Raw genomic sequence first — 20,070 nt, forward strand, 5'->3', positions numbered from 1 at the left:
AGTTTTTGTACAAAGCCTCCAGCACCAAGGGACATGAACATACCCATCTCCGATGCTGAAACTGTTTGGGGAGCTGTTGTAACCAGGGGAAGAGGAGCTGTTTGGCTGACATGGCAAATCTGGCCAAGGAGAACACTGCACAAAGAGAAGCAGAAAGGAGTTACACTGCGTCACTGCAATGATATACAGGCGAGCTCGCTGTTGTATTCAGGGGGAATGTATCAAAAAAGTGACAGGAAGTTGCTACATGGAGCAAATAAGAAACAGGAATTATAGGGAGCAGTTATACAGAGGAGAAGGAGTTAGGGAGAAGTTACATGGAACAACAGGGGATATTAGGGAGGTGTTATATGGAGCAATATGAGGAATAAAGGAGCAGTTATAGGGAGTGGTTATGTCATATGGAGCAATTCCAGGTGTGAGGGAGATGTCTGTGCAGGTCTCTGTATCAAGCGCCAGATGCAGAATATCCTAATTCACACCCAACATATTCCCTATAATTGGGCTATCATTTAAAGGCAATAAAAAGTATCAGTTATTTCTCAGTTTATATTTTCCCCAATTTTCATTTTGTAATTTAGGTTGCAGAAAAATAAAAGTACGAGGGACATGCAATATACAGAGAGAGCTGTGTGTACAGGATTTAACTTTCATCACAAGCCGATTCCATGAAAAGTTTTGCAAGTTGAAACAGGTTCTCTCTATTTGGGTTCTCCCTGCACACACTATGCAGTATAAAGCAACAAAGACTGCTCAAAAATAACATAGGAGGTCTCCAGAAATACAGTGCTCTCCCCAGGCATCATACTGAGGGGTTACTTCACTTGCAGGGATTTGCCACACAGTATCACCGCACTGTTCTCTCACCTCTGTCAGTATCGTAGTATCATAGGAAGGCTGGTATTTCTCCTTCTCTTGAGCGGTTCTCTTCTCCATCTTCTCCCTGTCGGTCTTCTGTTTTCGGTCTGCTCCCTTGGGCTGTGGACAGATTCACAAGACACACACGACTCTGAAAACCATCGGCTCACATTCTGTGGATTCCATGTACTACTAAAAATTAAAGGATAACATTTAAAAAAAAAAAAAAAAAAGAACCAGTCCCTCCTAGTACCAGAATGAACCGTCAGCGGCATGTTCTGCAAGTCCTGATAAACGGGTACTAAAAACATACAGGGCTTGCAGGTCACACGGATGCAATGGAATGGTAAACTGCAAGAATTGTTCTTTTGTTGCAGCGGAAGAAGCAAAGCGGCACACGACTCCTTGTGTACCTTGAATACTTTGATCTGGCAGCTGGCAGAGTGCAGGTGTTCTGTGTATTCTCCATTCTCATTCTGTTTAAACGTGTCAATTTGAATCCGAAAAGGGACACCCTTCTCCCCTCCGTGCTTTCTAGGAGTGAATTCTGTGCTGATACAATGTACCTGGTAAAAGTAAGGAAGCAGGGCAACGTAAGAGTGGTGTGTGACATTCTTTCAAAATGACCGTATGCATAGAGTCAGGTTTACACGTATTAAGAAGGTCATAAATATGCATACAGAGAATCCCATTATTCCTCTAATTTGCTTTAATTTCCATGCCTCACTGCTCTCACCACCCAAGGTCAGAAGGGAGCTTAAGATAAACGATTTAACCATCCCTTAGACAATGAGGCCCTCTCCTACCAAAACACAGAAACCCCCCCAAGTGTTTCAATGAGATATGTGATGAGGAGTTGTGGTATAAACAAATGTTACCAAATGTATGTTACCTGAACAAAGGCTGCAGTTCGTTTTGCTGGGTCCCATAGAAACTCTACTGTGTTTAGCTGCGTTGGGCTGGCTCTGGGATCCAAGATACCAACCGACAATGGAATATCTGCAGAAGAAAACCCCTAAAATATTAAAAAGATTACAATGAAGAGAGAACACACGCCTGCCTAAAAACGAACACCTTTCATGGTGAGTTACTGCAAAAACCATGCTGCATCCTCCTGCATGTTATCACCACAGCATACATGAGACACGAATGTAACGTTACACACTAAGGTACTTCATGGTTCAGATGAATGGGCCAGAATCATTTGCACCGCTTAATAAATATGGCCCACCGGGCTGAAAACGTTGGGCAAGCGTTTTCTTTGTAGACTGAAAGAGATAGGCGAGTGAGAAAGGTTGAATAAGCTCTCAGGAGGGGAAACTATTGTGGCCGAGTTCTTGTGTGACTCATTTATAATAGACTTTTTTTTATCCGCATCGGCCCAAGATATTTTGGTACAAATCTGCCTACAGTAATGTACAAGACAGATGGAAGAGAGGGGACTATTTCATTAGATACCTTTAATAATTCTTAGTAGGATTATGCCAGTCACTCAAAATGTTTAAGACACCACGGACAAAACAAACTGTGTGAGATTTTTTAAGGATCAACAAGAGTAAAAGTATGTTTAATCCCACAAGTCTCCATCAGCACTGTGAACACGTAGAGATGAAGGGCAGGACACAAGAAAGGTCAGAGAGTTCTGGGAGCTGTATTTTGAAGAGCTATTGCTGGTCTATTTAACGTTATCGCAGCCACATGTACATTTCCTCAGGACGCAGCTACGTGCTTCAGCGATATCGTCAGAGTTGGTGCTGTCCCTGCTACAGCACCTGGGAATGTCACACTGAATCAGACTGACCTGTGTCGAGGATGCGGTCACCAGGTCTGCTCCATCTCCAGCCCTCCAGCTGCTGATGCTCCATGTACTGTAAACGCCGGTCATGGAAAACGACCCTTATGATGCTCTGAAACCCGGGAGAGGGGAAATAAATGGTGTGTTATATATGGAATGCGTGTTCGTGTGAATACACACACACACACAGTCAAAAGGAGGAGACAGTCCCATGTAAAGTTAAAGGTGATAGGCAGGGAGCAGGTTGGCCCAGTGTCAGCAATGCAGCACATCTGATACAGAAAAACAGGACAGGCACTCCAAAATCCAAAGGTCATCTTCGGATTTTGGAGTGTTTTATAGAGATAGATACACACATACACATACACACACACACACACACACACACACACACACACACACACACACACACACGTGTGTATGTATGTCCCTGTACCTTGATATATTTGGTATTCAGCTCTTGGTACTCTCCCAATTTTCTATTGTCAAGGAGACGGATTTCGTAAGATTGTCCTGGAATGACACAACCGGGTTCAGAATGTATTATTTAGATTGTAGTTACTGATCTACTAAGAAGAGGAAGGAACAAATTCACCTAAAACTCTCACACCTTTAAACATATTACCTAGGTCAGAGATTTTCAGAAGAGTCACAGCGGGCACTTTCTAAACACAAATCTGCATGTACATTTGGCTTTCTGCGCCAGTAGAAGACAAGGTACAACCCCACATATATAGCCCATTTAGGTGTATACTTTAAAAGGACAGCTGCCATCCCTGTGTTAACCTTTTCACTGCCAGAGAACTCCGGACACTGCGTAGCAGAGAGTTGTTGGTGCCTCTGGCAGTGAAAGGTTTAAACATCTTCAGTACATAGCAGCAAGTTCTATTTTATGTTATCTATCTATATAGAGAGAGAAAGAGAGAGAGAGAGAGAGGCCTTCTTGCCTCTCACCTGTCTCCCCTACAATCTATCCTAAACGCTGCTGCCAGAATCACTCTACTCTTTCTTAAATCTGTCTCCGTGTCTCCCCTCCTGAAATCACTCTCCTGGCTTCCGATCAAATCCCGTATCACACACTCAATACTCCTCACTTTTAAAGCTTTACACTCTTCTGCTCCTCCTTACATCTCAGCTCTAATTTCTCGTTATGCACCATCCCGACTCCTGCGTTCCTCTCAAGAATGTCTTCTTTCTACCCCCTTTGTATCTAAAGCCCTCTCCCGCCTTAAACCTTTCTCACTTACTGCCCCGCACCTCTGGAATGCCCTTCCCCTCAATACCCGACTAGCACCCTCTCTATCCACCTTTAAGACCCACCTTAAGACACACTTGCTTAAAGAAGCATATGAATAGCACTGTGGATTATACTGGACACATGATACATATAGCTTGGCCCCCTGCAGACGCACTTACTACAATTCCCTCCTACAGTCTCTGTACGTTCTCCCTACCTACCAATTAGACTGTAAGTTCCTCGGAGCAGGGACTCCTTTTCCTTAATGTTACTTTTATGTCTGATGCACTTATTTCCATGAACTGTTATTTATATTATCTGTTATTTATTTGATTACCACGTGTATTACTACTGTGAAGCGCTATGTACATTAATGGCGTTATATAAAGACATACAATACAATAATATATATATATATATATATCACACACTTATCTGTCTTGTTCTTTTCTGTGAACAAAATGTAGGAATATTGCAGGCTACCTTTCGTTCCAATGAACCATCTCAAAATAATGGCAATTCTGGAAACTGACCTTCAAAACTGGTTAGGGCAGGATCTGCTGCTCGAGCAGCTGCAGGACGCAGAAACTATGCAGAATTTCCAGTTTATTCTTTGAGGTCTTCATTGCAGTTATTTTAGACATTAGTGCCTTAGAACCCTGAAGCTGGAGAATGTGTCATTTTTATATTTCACAAGCTCCTTTATCACCCTGTGCTACCACGAAGAGGACTGCAAGCTCTTCTAGGGCAGCACCTCAGACATAATCTACAATGAGAATTGCACACAATATGGCAGAGCTCTGTGAAAGGGGCATGGAAAATACCAACTCACCAGCATCCGAGAGACCGCAACACTTTCCAAAGCCTCACCTTCCCAGTAACAGAAGAACTTAGTGGTTTTATTTATTATGACATTTTTTTAAAGAAGGGGAGTCCCAACCGTAAATAAAGAAGCATTACTAAAATTGAAGACCATTTAAGCCAGGGGTGGGCAACTCCAGTCCTCAAGGGCCACCAACAGGTCAGGTTTTCAGGATATCCCTGCTTCAGCACAGGTGGCTCAGTCAAAGACGGAATCAAAGACTAAGCAGGGATATCCTTAAAACCTTACCTGTTGGTGGCCCTTGAGGACTGGAGTTGCCCACCCCTGGGTTAAGCACTGCTAATGAAAAATCAGGAAATGGGAAAAGCGAGTTAAATGGCCAAACACATGGTTGAAGTATACAAAATATGCCTTTTTTTAATGGAAAGGCGCTGTGGCCCTTTTTGCACCCCCATGGAGGTCAAGAAAATAAAAATTTCAGGATGAAATACACTTTCTTTTAAACATCCGCAATATGATTGTGCTGGGGCCAATTTTCCATTCTTTAAATGCGAGAAGAAAAAATAAAAGTTATGTACTAGAAGTGAAAAAAATAAAAAAAATTAAGTTGAGTATTAAGAGATATATTTTCGAAAATGACACAAAAACATTACCTGTGCCTACATAGCAAAAAGCCGTTTTATACTTATACAATTTATACGTACACAAAAGTCCCAAACTTGAAAGAAGTTTAAGGATGGGATAACTAAATATGAATGAATATAGATGTCAGTGCAGCATTGCAAGCCTTTGCATTCATACTTGAAGCCCCAAAAAATACTAATTGCAAATAATTACACCTAAGACTTTTAACAACTCTACTGCACTTCCCTCTAGCACAGGGGCGGGGGGGGGGGGGCAACTCCAGTCATCAAGGGCCACCAACAGGCCAGGTATTAGGGATATCCCTGCTTCAGCACAGGTGTGCAGTCTTCGACTGAGCCACCAGTGCTGAAGCAGGGATATCCTGGAAACCTGACCTGTTGGTGTCCCTTGAGGACCGGAGATGCCCACCTATGCTCTAGCAGCAAAATAGGGGATCCCTGCCCAAAAATAAGTGATCCAAACTTAGGGCAGTGCAGGCGGCCAGGTTATTCCAGCACCGCAGCAAGCAGAGCCTCGGGATCAGGGTGTTCTAGGTTACAGGCTATTCCACCCATTTTTAACAAAGAGCGGTTGGCTATAAAGTTTACAATCCCACGTAATTAACATGGTAGCATGCAATTAAGAGGCAAGGATGTGTTTCCAAACCAGCAGCCAACTGCTGTTCTGGATTTGTGGGAACACAAAACGCAGAATGACTCACACACAGGCTCTTCACCCTGGTTGGCAAGACTTCAATTTAGAGCTAGTGACTACAGGTGAGTTTCTGATCATTACATCGAAAGCTATTATTTCATCAAGGCTGGAAGGAAATAAATCAGACTAAAAGGAGCATACTTTGACATAATGGCTAAAGTCGCTTAAAAAAATATATACATATAGAAAAAAATAGTGGTGGCCCAATGTTAAAAATAAATAAAAATGTATTAATTAGGGCCAAAGTTTTTTTTTTTTAGACTTTTTTCAGAAAAACGTATGCGATATTTATGCTTTAGGACCATAGACTGGGATTCATCATTCCGTGATGCAGAGTATCACACCCCCACTCAGCGGGCGTGATAACCAGACCGTGGCTTTCTGAACCTTCCCCATAGGGAGAGTAACATAACACCCCTGCTGTTTAAAAATAATAAAATAAAAAGAAGTGGTATTCTGGGTTGGAAACTAAAATACATTTTATTAAAATGACCTACTGCTTTGACACGCCACAGATTCATGTCACGTGGATTCATTTATCATGGAATCTCTGACAGGCCAGTGAATATTGTGCCGAGATGCCAATATCAGCAGCTACACAACTGGCGCCTTATTTTTAACAATCAATTTTTTGCACACCCATACAATCCCCAGTGAATTTACACACCCTAGGACTTGTTGCTATCCTTCAATAGAGTCTACTATCGACTGTACAAAACACTACCAAGTACATTTAAATCACGAGCCCTTGATGATAAATGCAAAAAGGTAGAGGAAGAAAAGAGAAATAGATACCTGTGAGAAGGGAGTAAATGTATCATCACCTCCATATGGTGTGTACATCAGGCCATTCCTCTACCCACCCACCTACACAAGGCAGCAGGGTGCAGATTTCAGAGCGGGGGCCAGAGCATCACCCAAGCTGACCATGTCTTTGCCAAGTACAAGCTTTTTTTGATGACTCCACAGGGAAACAGGTGAAAGAAAACAGGTGAGAACTGGGAAAACAAAACACTCCCTCAGATTTGCAAATAGCTTCTACACAAAAATCACACTGAAGAAAGATGATAAACATAGGGAAGGAGACCTGCCGGGAGAGGGCAGTTACAACAAATGATGTCTGAGGTCATACACACACAACATTTACACCTCAAAGATGACTTGTGTATTTTAGATTTGAGCCAGTACAAAATACAATGTATCAACGGAAAGCAAAATACAGCATGTTACTGGGGGGAGTTCAATTTTTGACCAATCGAAGATTTGAAATTGAAGAGTTCAGCAGGGTCACGTCAAGTCTTTTCTTCAGAGCTCTTTAGGAAGTTATGAATATCATTTTTGGTGCTCTTGTGTTTTTGGACCCTTTCCAAGCACTGCGTTGCTGGCACATCTAGCCCTGGAGGAGCGGCTTTACTTCCAACACTCATGCCCCGTCCTTAAGGTCCCTGAATAAACACTGAGATGCTGGGTTAAGATCTTGCATCAAAGACGCATGTTTTCCAATAAAAGTACCCAGATCTATGTTCGCTTTCATCCTGATACACTGTATTTTCCTGTGGGTGACATCTTTTTCACTTTTTATTTTTGGGGGTATGCTTATTAAAAAAAAATCAATCAATAACAAATACCAGAACGACGCAGAAAGGGGCTGCTAAACAACCATGTATATATGTAACAGAAGAGTTCTCTCTAACAATCGTGAAGTAATGTGTACTGTTCACATCAAATAAAGTTACAAATCGTGGAGAGAAGATGAAAGGAACGAACAATCGACCCCAAAGTGCTACAGATTCCCTGAGCTTATGCTAACAGGGACCAATACACCAGTACAATGGCAGTTAGTGTTCATAAAATGGTTTTTGCTGCTTCAAAGTAGCAGGGTCCTGCATCTTACCCAAGGTCTCCCTGCACTGAACGGAGAAGACCATTGAGAATGAAACACGGGATAATTGTACAGGGAAAGCTGACGGGGAGAATATTCTGTTAATCCTTTACATATGTAGCCGAGTCCCCTACCCTGCCTCCAGTGCCGGGATCTGCCTGGCTATCGCCGGAGGTTTGCGCGATCGGGAGTGTGGAGGCGGCCACGTTGCTAGACACGCATGCGCAGTGTCAGGAGTGCGGCGGCCATCTTAGAATGGCTCAGCATATGCAGCAGCGGGACTACATGTCCCAGAATCCTCAGGTGGGAGGGAAATACCACAGGGGACAGTCCCACCCAATGGGACTATGGCAGGAGGAGGAACAGGAAATCTTTCGCGGGCGGAGAGCCCGCGAAATCAGTCTAGCAGGAGCCAGCAGAGGACAGATGCATCCAGGGTGCCCGCAGCCCCATGACTAGGCCAGAACTTCGCCCCTAGGCCCCAGTCAGACCCTGAGACACCAGAAGGCCAATATTGCAGGCAAGGCCCAAGATAGGGACCATTCCCCTCATTAGTATGGCGGTGGCGGACGGCCACACTACGATCTGCGACCAGGGACCAGGCCGCAGTATCCCAGAACACTTGGGTGAGACCCTCTGGCTGGAGCTCACCCCACAAGGAGGATCGGGACCCTTAGCAGAGAGGGGAATTGTGTCGGAGGCCCCGCTGCGTGGGACCCGCTCCAACACACCGTGCCAAGCAGCACACGGTTACTGGAGTGCCCCGGCAGGTACCCAACATGCACCAACATTTACAGGGGGTAGCACTACCTCATATTTGGGTGGGATTGCTGGGACGGACACCAGGGGTTATTGGTGCCACGGCACCCTCCGTACTTTGGGGGGACCACTCAGTGTTTGGGGTCATTGCATTATACTATTGTGTGTTGTGTGTTGATATTGTGTGTTATCTGTGTTTAGTGTTGTGTACAGTAAAGATTAGTTATATACATTGTGTGGTGTATTGCTTACTACTGTTGTATTGGTTCCTGTGAGGGGTTATCCCGACAACGCTGGGATCCCTCATAGGTGGAGGCGCTGCACGCGAGGAGACAGAGCTCATCCCCAGGCTCCCAGAAGCGGAGGCTTGGGCCTCCTGTGAGCAGACAGGTAACAGCAGCGCGCGTAGTCGCCAGTGTAGTTCCCTTAGGCGTAGGGAAAGGGGGCTACACTTATGTAAAGAACGCACAACATTAGCAGCAAACGCATCAATCAATTCTGGCTGTTAAAGGTTTTTGATTTCTTTTAAATCTGTTGTTTTTTACAGGGACACTTTGGAGGTTATCTATCAAAACAGCAATCCCACCTCCCCTTCCCCCCTCCGCCAGGCAGCCTGTGTGTTGAACTCAACATTGGCATCTTGGCTCCTGAGCATTTTATGATTTATTTTTAACATGTTAAAAAAAAACATGATTTTCTTCATCTTTTAAACTTAACAGGACTCTGGGGAGAACTCCATTTAAAACTCCCGGATGCTTATTTAAAATGCTAATATTTCCTGGGAGGAGCATCAGTTTAAAAATACAGTATTGGAAAAAATCAGCACGTAATAATAAGCATCTCCAAAAGCAGGAGGATCTGAAAATAACATGGTTCAGCTCTGGAATATATCCCCCCCACCCCACCCCCTCCCAAAGTGGTCAAGAAAAAGGGGGTTTGTTAGACAAAAATGTGTTTACTAGTCTCTTCTGTGCTGAATAAACTGTACATCATTGCAAAACTATACGGGCAGGTTTAGGGTGCGGGACGGAGGAAGGTAGTTGATGGAATTAACCCTGATGTACTAATGCAGGAATATGGCATCAGTGTTTTAAGATTCCTTTTAAATGTGTGTGCTTTGAAAAACAAGGGATTAATGAGCCCTGTAAGAGATGTGTGCAGAGGTTCATATAATAGGGACCGATTAGGGTGAAATTATATCTTGGCTTTATTGAGCCTGTTCCTTTATCCAGGTAAAACATACAAAACCAAGAAAATAACAAACCCCTATCCCTGTGTAAGGGCTAACTTACTTCCCCAGACACTATCTGCAGGACTGGAGGGATATTCCCATTACCAGCCTATCACCCCAAAGTCTCAGGAGGTACCTTAAGCAGGTGGCCCTCCATGTCAGTCTCTGGCAGGTTCCTGGGTCCTCTATGCCCAGGAAATATAGGCCTCTGGGTGTCTTGATGTCAGCAGACCTTTGTGCGCAAGACAGTGTCGGTGTGCAGGCTTCTCTGGTTTCCCGTGTCACCCCAATTGTGAGCTAAGGAGTCCCTCTCCTGTGTCTCACGTGGCTTTTTACCGAGATCTCATTAGTCCAGGTGGAGACAAGTTAATTGAGGGGCTGCAATAAACTATCTCTGCTGTTTTCTCAGAGCTCTGGGGCTGCTTTATTTAAACAGGGATACAGACAACAATACTGGCACAAAGTCCACAGCTGGGAGACCGACAGAGTCTCAAGTGCACCCATGCAACTTTCCGAGTTTCCGAAATGGAAGAGAAAAAAGTATAATAATGTTATAACAATGTGGGCGCAATGTTGATCACAAAATGTGAATGAAACATTACGTGCACATTGTTGTAACATTATTATACTTTGTTTCCCCTTCCATTGTGGACACTGCGATCCATGCACCGTGAGCCATTCTTTTCTTGTATCTGTTGAATAAGGGTTTGGAAACCCGCGGGACGACGGCAGCCAGATCAAAAAAGGTTTCCGTTTCTTTCCTTAATAATCGGACTTTGAGACTTCCTCTTCTACAAGGCTGCACTTACCAGACACAGCATTTCAGATTTATGGGAGACTATATTCGGAATACGCCGCTTTAGGACTTCAGACCATTGGCTGGAGTATTTCCTTGCAACAAAACCCAGTGCTGCGGTAATAATAAAATTGGCATTACTGCAACACCAGAGCAGGATAAAATGCAGCAATTCCACCTAATAAAAAAAAAAAGCCAGCCATGTGGGCTATAGGGAATGGCTGTAATTTTATGTATGGTGTACAATGTCCTGGTCTACCAGTGATAAGGAATATGACAAAATATGCAAATGAGACAGACTGAGATTATGAAGACATTTTGAACTAGAGCAAGGATCAGAATGGTGAAACACAAAATAGCCATTTAAATTAGCTGGTGAAGCTGCAGCCATAAAGCTGCAACTGAAGTGTTTCTGCAAACATTGAAAGTCCTAATTCAACCCTCTCTTCTTCCCTCTAAAAGGCAACGTGTGCTTTCTCCGAGGTGCAGGGATACAGGTTATACGGAATGATGGAACAGAATGGAAAGCACGTTTAGTCTATGTTCTGTGACTGCCACTTTTGCAGATCGCCCTAGTTTAACTCAACAAGGGGGAGCACAAATGTACAGATGGACAAACGATATTGTATTGGTTAATAATATAACCAAACCACCATATACTGTATACCTAAAGGTTTCTTTACTTTGTCACCATGCAAATTTGGAGTCTCCGGTGACATGCTTTCCAGGGTGAAGGTTGTGAGATTGCCTCATCATGGGAGGGTCTCCCGAAGACATTGAATGCGTATAGGAAGTTTTTAATATGTAAGTCTACATTTATGCTGCACAAATAAAATACTGTTTTAACGTAACATTTTCTATACACATGTCTTCGGGAGACCCTCCCATGATGAGGCGATCTGACAACCTTCACCCTGGAAAGCATCTCGCCGGAGACCCCATGGAGACTCCAAATTTGCATGGTGACAAAGTAAAGAAACCTTTAAGCACCGTTGGCTTACACATGGCCGTGCAAGTAGCACCTTTCTTTATATACGCCGCCATCTTTACCCACACCATCAAGTAAGTGCACTGACTGTGGCTTCATTAGCCCTTGTGCATTTATCTGTGTATATGATTATTAGCCAATCCACTATCGTTTATCCATCTGTACATTTGCGCTCCCCCTTATTCTACTTTTGTCTCTTATCTACTTGGGGATCCTGGAAAGACCCCTGGGGTTGAGCAGCAGATATTGGATCCCATCGTAGTGCACCAGCATTGGGGGGGGCATTGGGGGGCATGTAGGGGTCCTCTACAATGGTAGCATCGTATCCGGTTTTTATTTTATATTGCTATTCCCATTAAGAGAGAGCGCCCTAGCATTTCCTTCGTCACATTATTTGGAGTCAGGAAGGAATTTATTTTTCCCCTTATGAGATATTATTGGATGATGTGTCACTGGGGGTTTTTTTTTTGTTTGCCTTCCTCTGGATCACAAATACTGTAAATAGGGATATAGGATAAGTATCTGTCGTCTAAATTTAGCATAGGTTTGAACATGATGGACATGTCTTTTTTCAACCTCATCTGTTATGTAACTGTGTAACACCCATTCCTCGTTTTGATTAAGGGGGCAATTCAGTATACTCAGAAGTGGCTGATTGCTTCACAGCATATTAATTACCCCCTAAATCTGACATCGTCTCCCAAGTGTAAATCATTATTTCATCACTTGAATCCTATGACTGCAGGCTTCATGTAAATATAATGTCCATAAATAAAAATAGACCAAAAAAATAATAGAAGTCTAGGAATCAACGTTAGTATTTTTAACTACTTTTACCCTGGTTGAGGTTTTGATTGAATATAAGTCTGTTTATGTGTTTTGTAATTATACCCATGACCCATAAAATGTTGGAACAATATATAATCTATATCTTTACCTACTCGAGAACAAATGATCCAAGATGTTAACATGCTGTCCCAAGCAATAAAGCCTGATCCTCAACTAAAACTAAATAAAATAAATCAGTTCTTTATGTAACAGGTAAATCATTTCTTTCTCCCGTATTTCAGGTACCAAAATTAGAAAACGGGGAAGGAACATGTACACATCTATGTATGGCACAGTATATACACAGCTATGTATGGCACAGTATATACACTATCAGTGATCCATAGGAACAGAATTACCTGGAAATTCTGCTGGTTTTGATCTATTTAATTTTTAATAAACAGTTCACGTGCTCTGAAGGCAAATAAAAATGTTAGCCTTCTTGCAGTATTTGAGATACCTCGATACATCCGAAAAGGTTTATTTAAACTGACATTTACTCTAATTCCATTTAGCTTTTCTTAGCTTAATATGTGCACAGACATAAGAACATAAAAATTGCAAATCAGAAAGTTTCATATCTCCTCAACTTACCTGAATAACGTCAATATCTGCTAACGGAGCACAGGATGTTACAATATATTCACATGTCTGCGGACACGGGGATGGACCGTGCATTGCAACATGATTATGTACAGGCATACCCCGCATTAACGTACGCAATGGGACCGGAGCATGTATGTAAAGCGAAAATGTACTTAAAGTGAAGCACTCCCTTTTTCCCACTTATCGATGCATGTACTGTACTGCAATCGTCATATACGTGCATAACTGATATAAACAACGCATGTGTAACAGGTTCTATAGTCTCCCCTCTTGCGCACAGCTTCGGTACAGGTAGGGAGCCGGTATTGCTGTTCAGGATTTGCTGACAGGCGCATGCGTGAGCTGACGTTTGCCTATTGAGCGAGATGTACTTACTCGCGAGTGTACTTAAAGTGAGTGTCCTTAAACCGGGGTATGCCTGTATTGTGTATGTAGATAACTGTACTACAAGGATTACTCCAGCGCAAGCACATGAACCAAAAATGTAATATATAAGAGTATTACCACCAACATGGCAAAAAATGAATGAAACAAAAACGCATGAGAAATGTAAGATGTAAAATGTATATCCCAAACAGCCGATCGCACGACTAACAACATATTTTGTGTTCTGCGATTTCACAAAACTCTTCCCCAAGTATGTAAATTCTACAAGGTTTATTTTGCCCAGTTATTCTTCAATTTCATGTTTTTAAAGCATGTTTAAATAAATTAATCTTCAAAGATATAAATAAATGTGAATACAAGATCAATATGCCATGAATCCATCTTCCCAGTGCACGGAAGAATCCAGTTCCACTTTTTTTTAAGGTGTCACCTCCATTAATTTGTATGAAGCTAAAATCTTCCTGGGCAAGGGAAACATACTGAATGGAAGAGGTTATCTTTAAACACTGAACGGCAATACCAACTGGACATTAACTCCTATTTACTTGAGCGCTACCAAAGTTTAATAAATAAGTCTCTCTAAGGGTTATTATGTCTCCCAAGAATTTCTGGACGTGTCCCAAACCTAATGAATATATTAACATGTTAATTTCAACAAGACTGAACAAAAACAATAAACATTCAGCTTTAACAACAAGATTATTCTCCCCCTTTTCTCCCCAAACTGGTGAAGTTAAGGGTTTTCTTTAACGAGGCATGACGCCGATGTCATTGTGTCATTACACACACACGCGCATCATACCTTGATTGAGATAGGTCAGGGTCTCTTCATGTAGCTTGATAGCAGGGGAGGTTGCTGCACACAGAACATACTGGAATGGGGGCAGCTTGGTGTCATTCTCAGGGGAAAGCTGGGGCTCTTCTTGCTTAAATATTGGCAGTGCAAGGACGTCACTGAAACGAAACCACGAGCAGACAGGGTCAGCATATTCCAAGGGGTAAAAGCTGCAGGCTTTTCAAAAATAAAGTCTGGAGCCACAATAAAAAATGTGCAATTTTTGAGGCCCCCTAAAGAAATGGGACAAGGCTCCCTCCGTAAGGGGTAGCTTTATCTGACCAACTTCAAGCTGTACATCCAGGTTATGAAAGATGGTCTTTCACTTCCTTGGACAACTCGTTATACAGCTTGTCAATATCCTTCTCATTGGATTCCAGGTCCTTCCATCAGTGAAGGGGGTTAAAGAAGCAATATTACAAAAATAGTTGAAGGCAAACCAGCGAGTGACATTTTAGGCAACAGAAGACACAGCAACCCAACCCCTGCAGGGCAAGAAGGAAGTTTATTTTGATCCGATATCTATATGTAAATATGAAAACAGCAAAACCATATAGAAAGGGCTTTCCAAGGTCAAAAGAGCCAAAATACCCAGCTTCTCATACGTTATCCGTGCTGGAGAGGAGTGTAACAGCATGGTGGATGGAGCCTTCCAGTAGTAAAAAGAGGTTAACAAACCACTTTCATGTGCACATGCTGTAGAGCTGACCATATTAACTGCAATATTCTTAGATGCTGGATCCCAGATTATTTAAATCCTTACTCCCATTAGCAAAACTTTAATGTCTCCAAGATATGCTTAATTAAAAACAGAAAGGTAATGTTCTACATTGCTCTCATACAACCTAGAACATTCTGAAGATCGATGTTGGCTGACCATGTGTATTAAACACATTTAACAAAATGTGACTACTCCATGCAGGATAGATCTGGTTCAAACAAGATCAGCGAGTGAAATAAATATCTATTACCCATCATGCACTGGAGCAATACACTCAGTGACAACATGTCAAACAGTCAAGGGCTATTTTCACCAATATCTTTATAGTTCTGACTTAAAATGTGTTACTGTATTCTTGCAATTTGTTACGCAAAGATAACAATGTTATTACTGAACTTACAGGATAAGTGGAGCCCTGGAGTTTTTTCGAGGGCAACATCACAAAACAAAAACATTTAGCAAACAGGTAGAGAAAAAAAAATGTGTTTTAAATTGTATTGATTATTACGAAAACACCTTGGTATAGAGGACTTTGATGCTGATGTGTCAAGTGCAGAACAACAAGCATTGAAGCAAAAATTAATGTATAGAAAATACATAGCCCAATTTGACAATAATCTAGCAATCATCAAATTACCCTAAAACATTACAATTGTAGGAGTATTACATCATGCAATCAAATCAAAATATACATATATGTTTGTAGGATTCGGTTGAATTTCAAAGTCTTTTTTGTGTTACTATTAAAAGATATAAAATAACTGTCATTAAATAACTGCTTTTGGTACCCAAATCAGATTAGAACGCAGCCAATAACAAAACCAGACTTTCAATCACAGTTGGAACAGGTTTCAAGAGCATTGCTATTATTAATGTCTTTTAAATCTTGCATTATATTGGATCATACTGTATTTCTCCCATGCTTCTCTCTATATGCTCTTATGTGGTTGCTTCAGAATAACACAAATCAGTAACCTGTGGCTTCCATAGAAAAGGGGCTCAGTGTCCCACCTTTCCAGGAATAAGTAATGGACTTAAAAATATTTTATTACATCAAAATGTCTCCAATCCTAGTGGACAATTTCCCCCAAAACGTGTGAGATGAGGAAGGAAAAGCAAATGCAATTCAGAGAGAAAATAAAAAACGTGCACTTTGCCTTATTACATTTGGTTTGCTAAATCTAATCTTCTGGATAAAGAGTCACTAAGCAACATTCTATAAGACAGTTATAGTTTTAATCAAGCACCTCAAACACAATCACCTCCCTTAGGGCTACAGGGGGGCAGGAGGTTCAAAATCATTGTACAGATCTGCTTGCATCTGAGCCAGGATCTCGCTTGGAGATAGAGGTGAGAACATATCATCTTGCATTTTGGGTCATGTCAGCAGAGGACACGGACATTGGCAGCACACGAAACCTTGGCAACTCCTCCTGCAGTCACTGGGAGAGGGCAGGGAACAAAAATAGACCTGGCAAAGGGCAAGGAAAAAAATGAGGCTCTTCCTGCATCAGCCACCAATCAAACTGGCATTAAAGCTGCAGTTCAGGCAATATCCTGCATGTGTGTTTATTTTTAATAAATCAGTTCTGTAGTAAGAAAAAATACTTTTAGCATTTTCTGTTTTAAAAAACAACAACTTTGAAAGACCAATTTTCTTGTATTCTATTTTAACAAGCAAGCTTGTTCCTATAGCAACGATTTACATTCCCCATATTTAAAGATGTCGCCAAACTTTGCCGATCAATAGACGGAGAACGAATTGACCGTCCGCTATGCAGTTCTTTAGGTAATTAGAGATTGCCCACATGAAACTATTGAAGTAAAAAAATTAATTAAAAAAAAAAAAAAGACTGAACTGCAGCTTTTAAGAAAAATCCGTGGTAGTGGGTATGCATGCACAAGAAACCTTCTAAACAGGAGAGCCACGTTCACTACACAATATTTAAGATCCATGAACTACGTTTTTTTATAAACAAATAAAAATGAGAAGCCCTTTTAAGTCCGTTAACCCTCATGCTGCCAGGCAGGCCAGTAACGCATTGCTTAGCAGGGAAAGGATAAACAGAGAAAGCTAAAAGTACAGGTTTGTAATTACAAAATAAAGTGGCACCCTTTACCAATATATTACCATCAGGCATGATTACATGATAAAGATAGAAGCTTAGATCCTGAAAGCTTGTCAATGATTTAACCAACAAAACTCAATACAATGCAAGAGATGCAGCCACTGCTCGAACTGGAGCAATCCGTGGCAAGAGACGTGCAACTGGACCAACTCAAGGTTCCTGCAGAGACATTTTATTACGGTCAGTAGCACGGGGCTCACACAAGAGGACAAACGTATATTCCTCAGGTAAGGCCCAAGCTAGGATCTGAGCTTTGTTAACTTGACTACATTCCATCCATGAAGCTTAATCTTCAGTAGAGGAGCAGGCAGCAATATAAAGTAGCATTGCATATGGCTATTCTATTTGAAGTGTCATCTACCTGGAAAGGTGAACCAAATGCGTCTTCCAGCCCTCACACAATTACCGGATTCTCACAGAGCCAAACAAGCCTCTTATGGGGACGGATTAACCTAAACGTTATTACCGAGCCATCACCTGCTGACTGTTCTGCATTTCACATCGGGTTCACTGATCCAGAACGGCTAGTACGCAATATCTGAGCCCAACATGTCCTCTGCCTTGAGCTCATTCCTGGTGACATTTGCATAGTGAAAGGTCAACCTTCTAGCAGACATCTGCCCCATGTTTACCATGATGACCCTCCCTATATTCTACTTCCAAGCCCAATAACCGCCATGTAATGTTTTGAATAGAGATATGGGCACCAAGTTTTCATAAACAAAATCAAGTAAGGAAGAGGTCCATTTTTAAAACATCACAATTTCACCGCAAAAAAAAAAAAGTATAAATGTATATTAATAATTAGAAAAAACAGGTACCAAGTAGCAACATTATAATTTTCAAAAGAAAAATAAGATAGGCTGGAAAATCTACAAAAAGTTTCTTAAATTAACATCTGACCTCAAAACGACTAAACTACAAATCGAACAAATAGCCATGTATTTGTCATCACAATTCTGAGCCCAGAACGAGAGGTAACTGTGTATTACTTCCTGGTAAAACATTTCATAAATAAATAATAATAGCTAAAAAAAAAAATACTAATAAAAACTACTAAAGGTGGCAGTTAGTAACCAACTTTGTACAAATTATAATTAGCCACAGAATAGAGAAAAGAGCAATACACATTTCTGAAACATTACCTTTTAAAGTGATGCTTTTAGAAGAGACACTTTCCTAATTTAAATGTTAAGCTTTTGAAGTGTAGAAACCGGCTATCTGTGAATGTTGCTCTGTACACATTTCAGCACAGACTGGGTGGCAGCGAGAGATAGCAGCAGCAGCACCTATGTGTGTGTAACACACTCTGTAACACATCTGCAGAAACTGCTCAATCCCATCACAGTGTTACTGGCACAAGAATGCATGTCACCTCTGCAGAGACCGGTTACTTTGCCATTGCAGCGGTTCATTAGTGTTGGAGTCTGCATTATCCCGACACTATTCATCAAGCTGCTCTGTAATGTCCCCCAAGTGATTACATGCAGCCATGGTGCACACTCCCAGCAATAAGGCACTCGGGAGATAACCCACACTCAGGCACCTTGGTGCAGTGAGCTACGCATACTGTACAGGCAGTGACCCGGTCTCTGTTTCCCTGTCAGGAGTTGGTTTGCTGGTCATATTACTGGGGGAAGCATCTGTCATAACGCAGCACCCGGAGTATCCGTCACATGCACCCAGGGGTACAAACACCAAGCTTAGGGGGTATCAAGAAAAAGTGGAGCAATTCTAGGGCAAAAAAAAAAAGTTACCCCATATTTATGAAATATGAAATACAATATATATACACACACACACACACACACACACACACACACACACACACACACACACACACACACACACACACACACACACACACACACACACACACACACACACACACACACACACACACACACACACACACACACCTGTTGCTTTGATAGACCCCCTCAGCAGGTAAATACATCCCACTGGGGGCAAAACTGGGGCAAAAAAACCGGCACCAGATTTACCAGGGGTCATTGCTTTTGGCAGCAGTGGCATCTCCTGCGTTGGTAGGTTTGCTGGAGGGGTTTTGCCCCATTGCAGAGCCCCCCTGACAGCTCAGCCCTCCCCCCCCCCCCCCGGGTACCCCGCTCCCCGCTCTTACCGCAGGTAGCCGCCGCTCGGGTGCTGGTTGTAGTGCTCCGGCTGGGTGTGCCAGAAGAGCATTTTCAGCAGGGGCACAGACTGGCGCAAAGAGGGCAACAAATCCGGGAGGCTCAGGGCAATATGCAGCGAGGGTCCGGGAGCAGAGAAGGTGCAGTGCACCCGGGGAGCCCCCTGCTCCTCTCCCCTGCACAGAGAGACCCTCTTCCCCAGGCAGCAGATCCTTCAGCTCCTCTGCTGCTTCTCCTTCACCCTGCAGTGACCTCTGCTCCCCCCTTTGCTGACCCCCTGCTGCCCCGCAGCGCGCGCCTCGCCAGCACAACGTTCCACAGCGCGCGCCTGCTGCACAGAGCCCGGGGAAGATCGGGCGCTCGCGCCTCTGCACGCGCTTTTATTTACCAACCGCCTGCTGCGCGGTGGTTGGGAGGCTGCCCGTGACGTCACGCTCCATGCCACCCCCTTGGTGGCCCTGCCCTGGGATGGGACAGGAGTGCAGAGGTTTGGGGAGGAGGCGGGAGTGTCCCGTGCAGGTGCCGGCTTGTGCAGCACCATGCGCAGGAGTGCAGGTGCATGTGTGCAGGTGCATGTGTGCAGCACCATGCGCAGGAGTGCAGGTGCATGTGGGCAGCACCGTGCACAGGAGTGCAGGTGCATGTGTGCAGCACAGGAGTGCAGGTGCATGTGTGCAGCACCATGCGCAGGAGTGCAGGTGCATGTG

The 20,070-nt window shown here is 42.9% G+C and overlaps 1 protein-coding gene across 5 annotated transcripts in view; it reads right to left on the bottom strand.

Moving 5' to 3' along the window:
- The window catches only part of TFCP2L1 (transcription factor CP2 like 1), a 32,544-nt gene extending 12,832 nt beyond the window's left edge, over nucleotides 1-19,712 (bottom strand). For 3 of the 5 annotated variants that reach the window (XM_075609801.1, XM_075609800.1, XM_075609802.1), the window contains exons 1-8: nucleotides 19,354-19,712; nucleotides 14,331-14,482; nucleotides 3,090-3,166; nucleotides 2,660-2,765; nucleotides 1,751-1,857; nucleotides 1,272-1,424; nucleotides 868-978; nucleotides 44-135 (exon numbers count right to left, since the gene is read on the bottom strand). In XM_075609801.1, the coding sequence (XP_075465916.1) occupies nucleotides 44-135; nucleotides 868-978; nucleotides 1,272-1,424; nucleotides 1,751-1,857; nucleotides 2,660-2,765; nucleotides 3,090-3,166; nucleotides 14,331-14,482; nucleotides 19,354-19,415 (860 nt within the window). In that variant the 5' untranslated portion in view covers nucleotides 19,416-19,712. Of the gene's footprint in view, nucleotides 1-43; nucleotides 136-867; nucleotides 979-1,271; nucleotides 1,425-1,750; nucleotides 1,874-2,659; nucleotides 2,766-3,089; nucleotides 3,167-6,846; nucleotides 6,869-14,330; nucleotides 14,483-19,353 lie in introns of those variants that run through there. The other 2 variants (XM_075609803.1, XM_075609804.1) reach the window with 2 other exon arrangements.
- Nucleotides 19,713-20,070: the final 358 nt, after the last annotated feature.

This window comes from Ascaphus truei, chromosome 7, assembly GCF_040206685.1.
Source record: "Ascaphus truei isolate aAscTru1 chromosome 7, aAscTru1.hap1, whole genome shotgun sequence".
Lineage (NCBI taxonomy): Eukaryota > Metazoa > Chordata > Amphibia > Anura > Ascaphidae > Ascaphus > Ascaphus truei.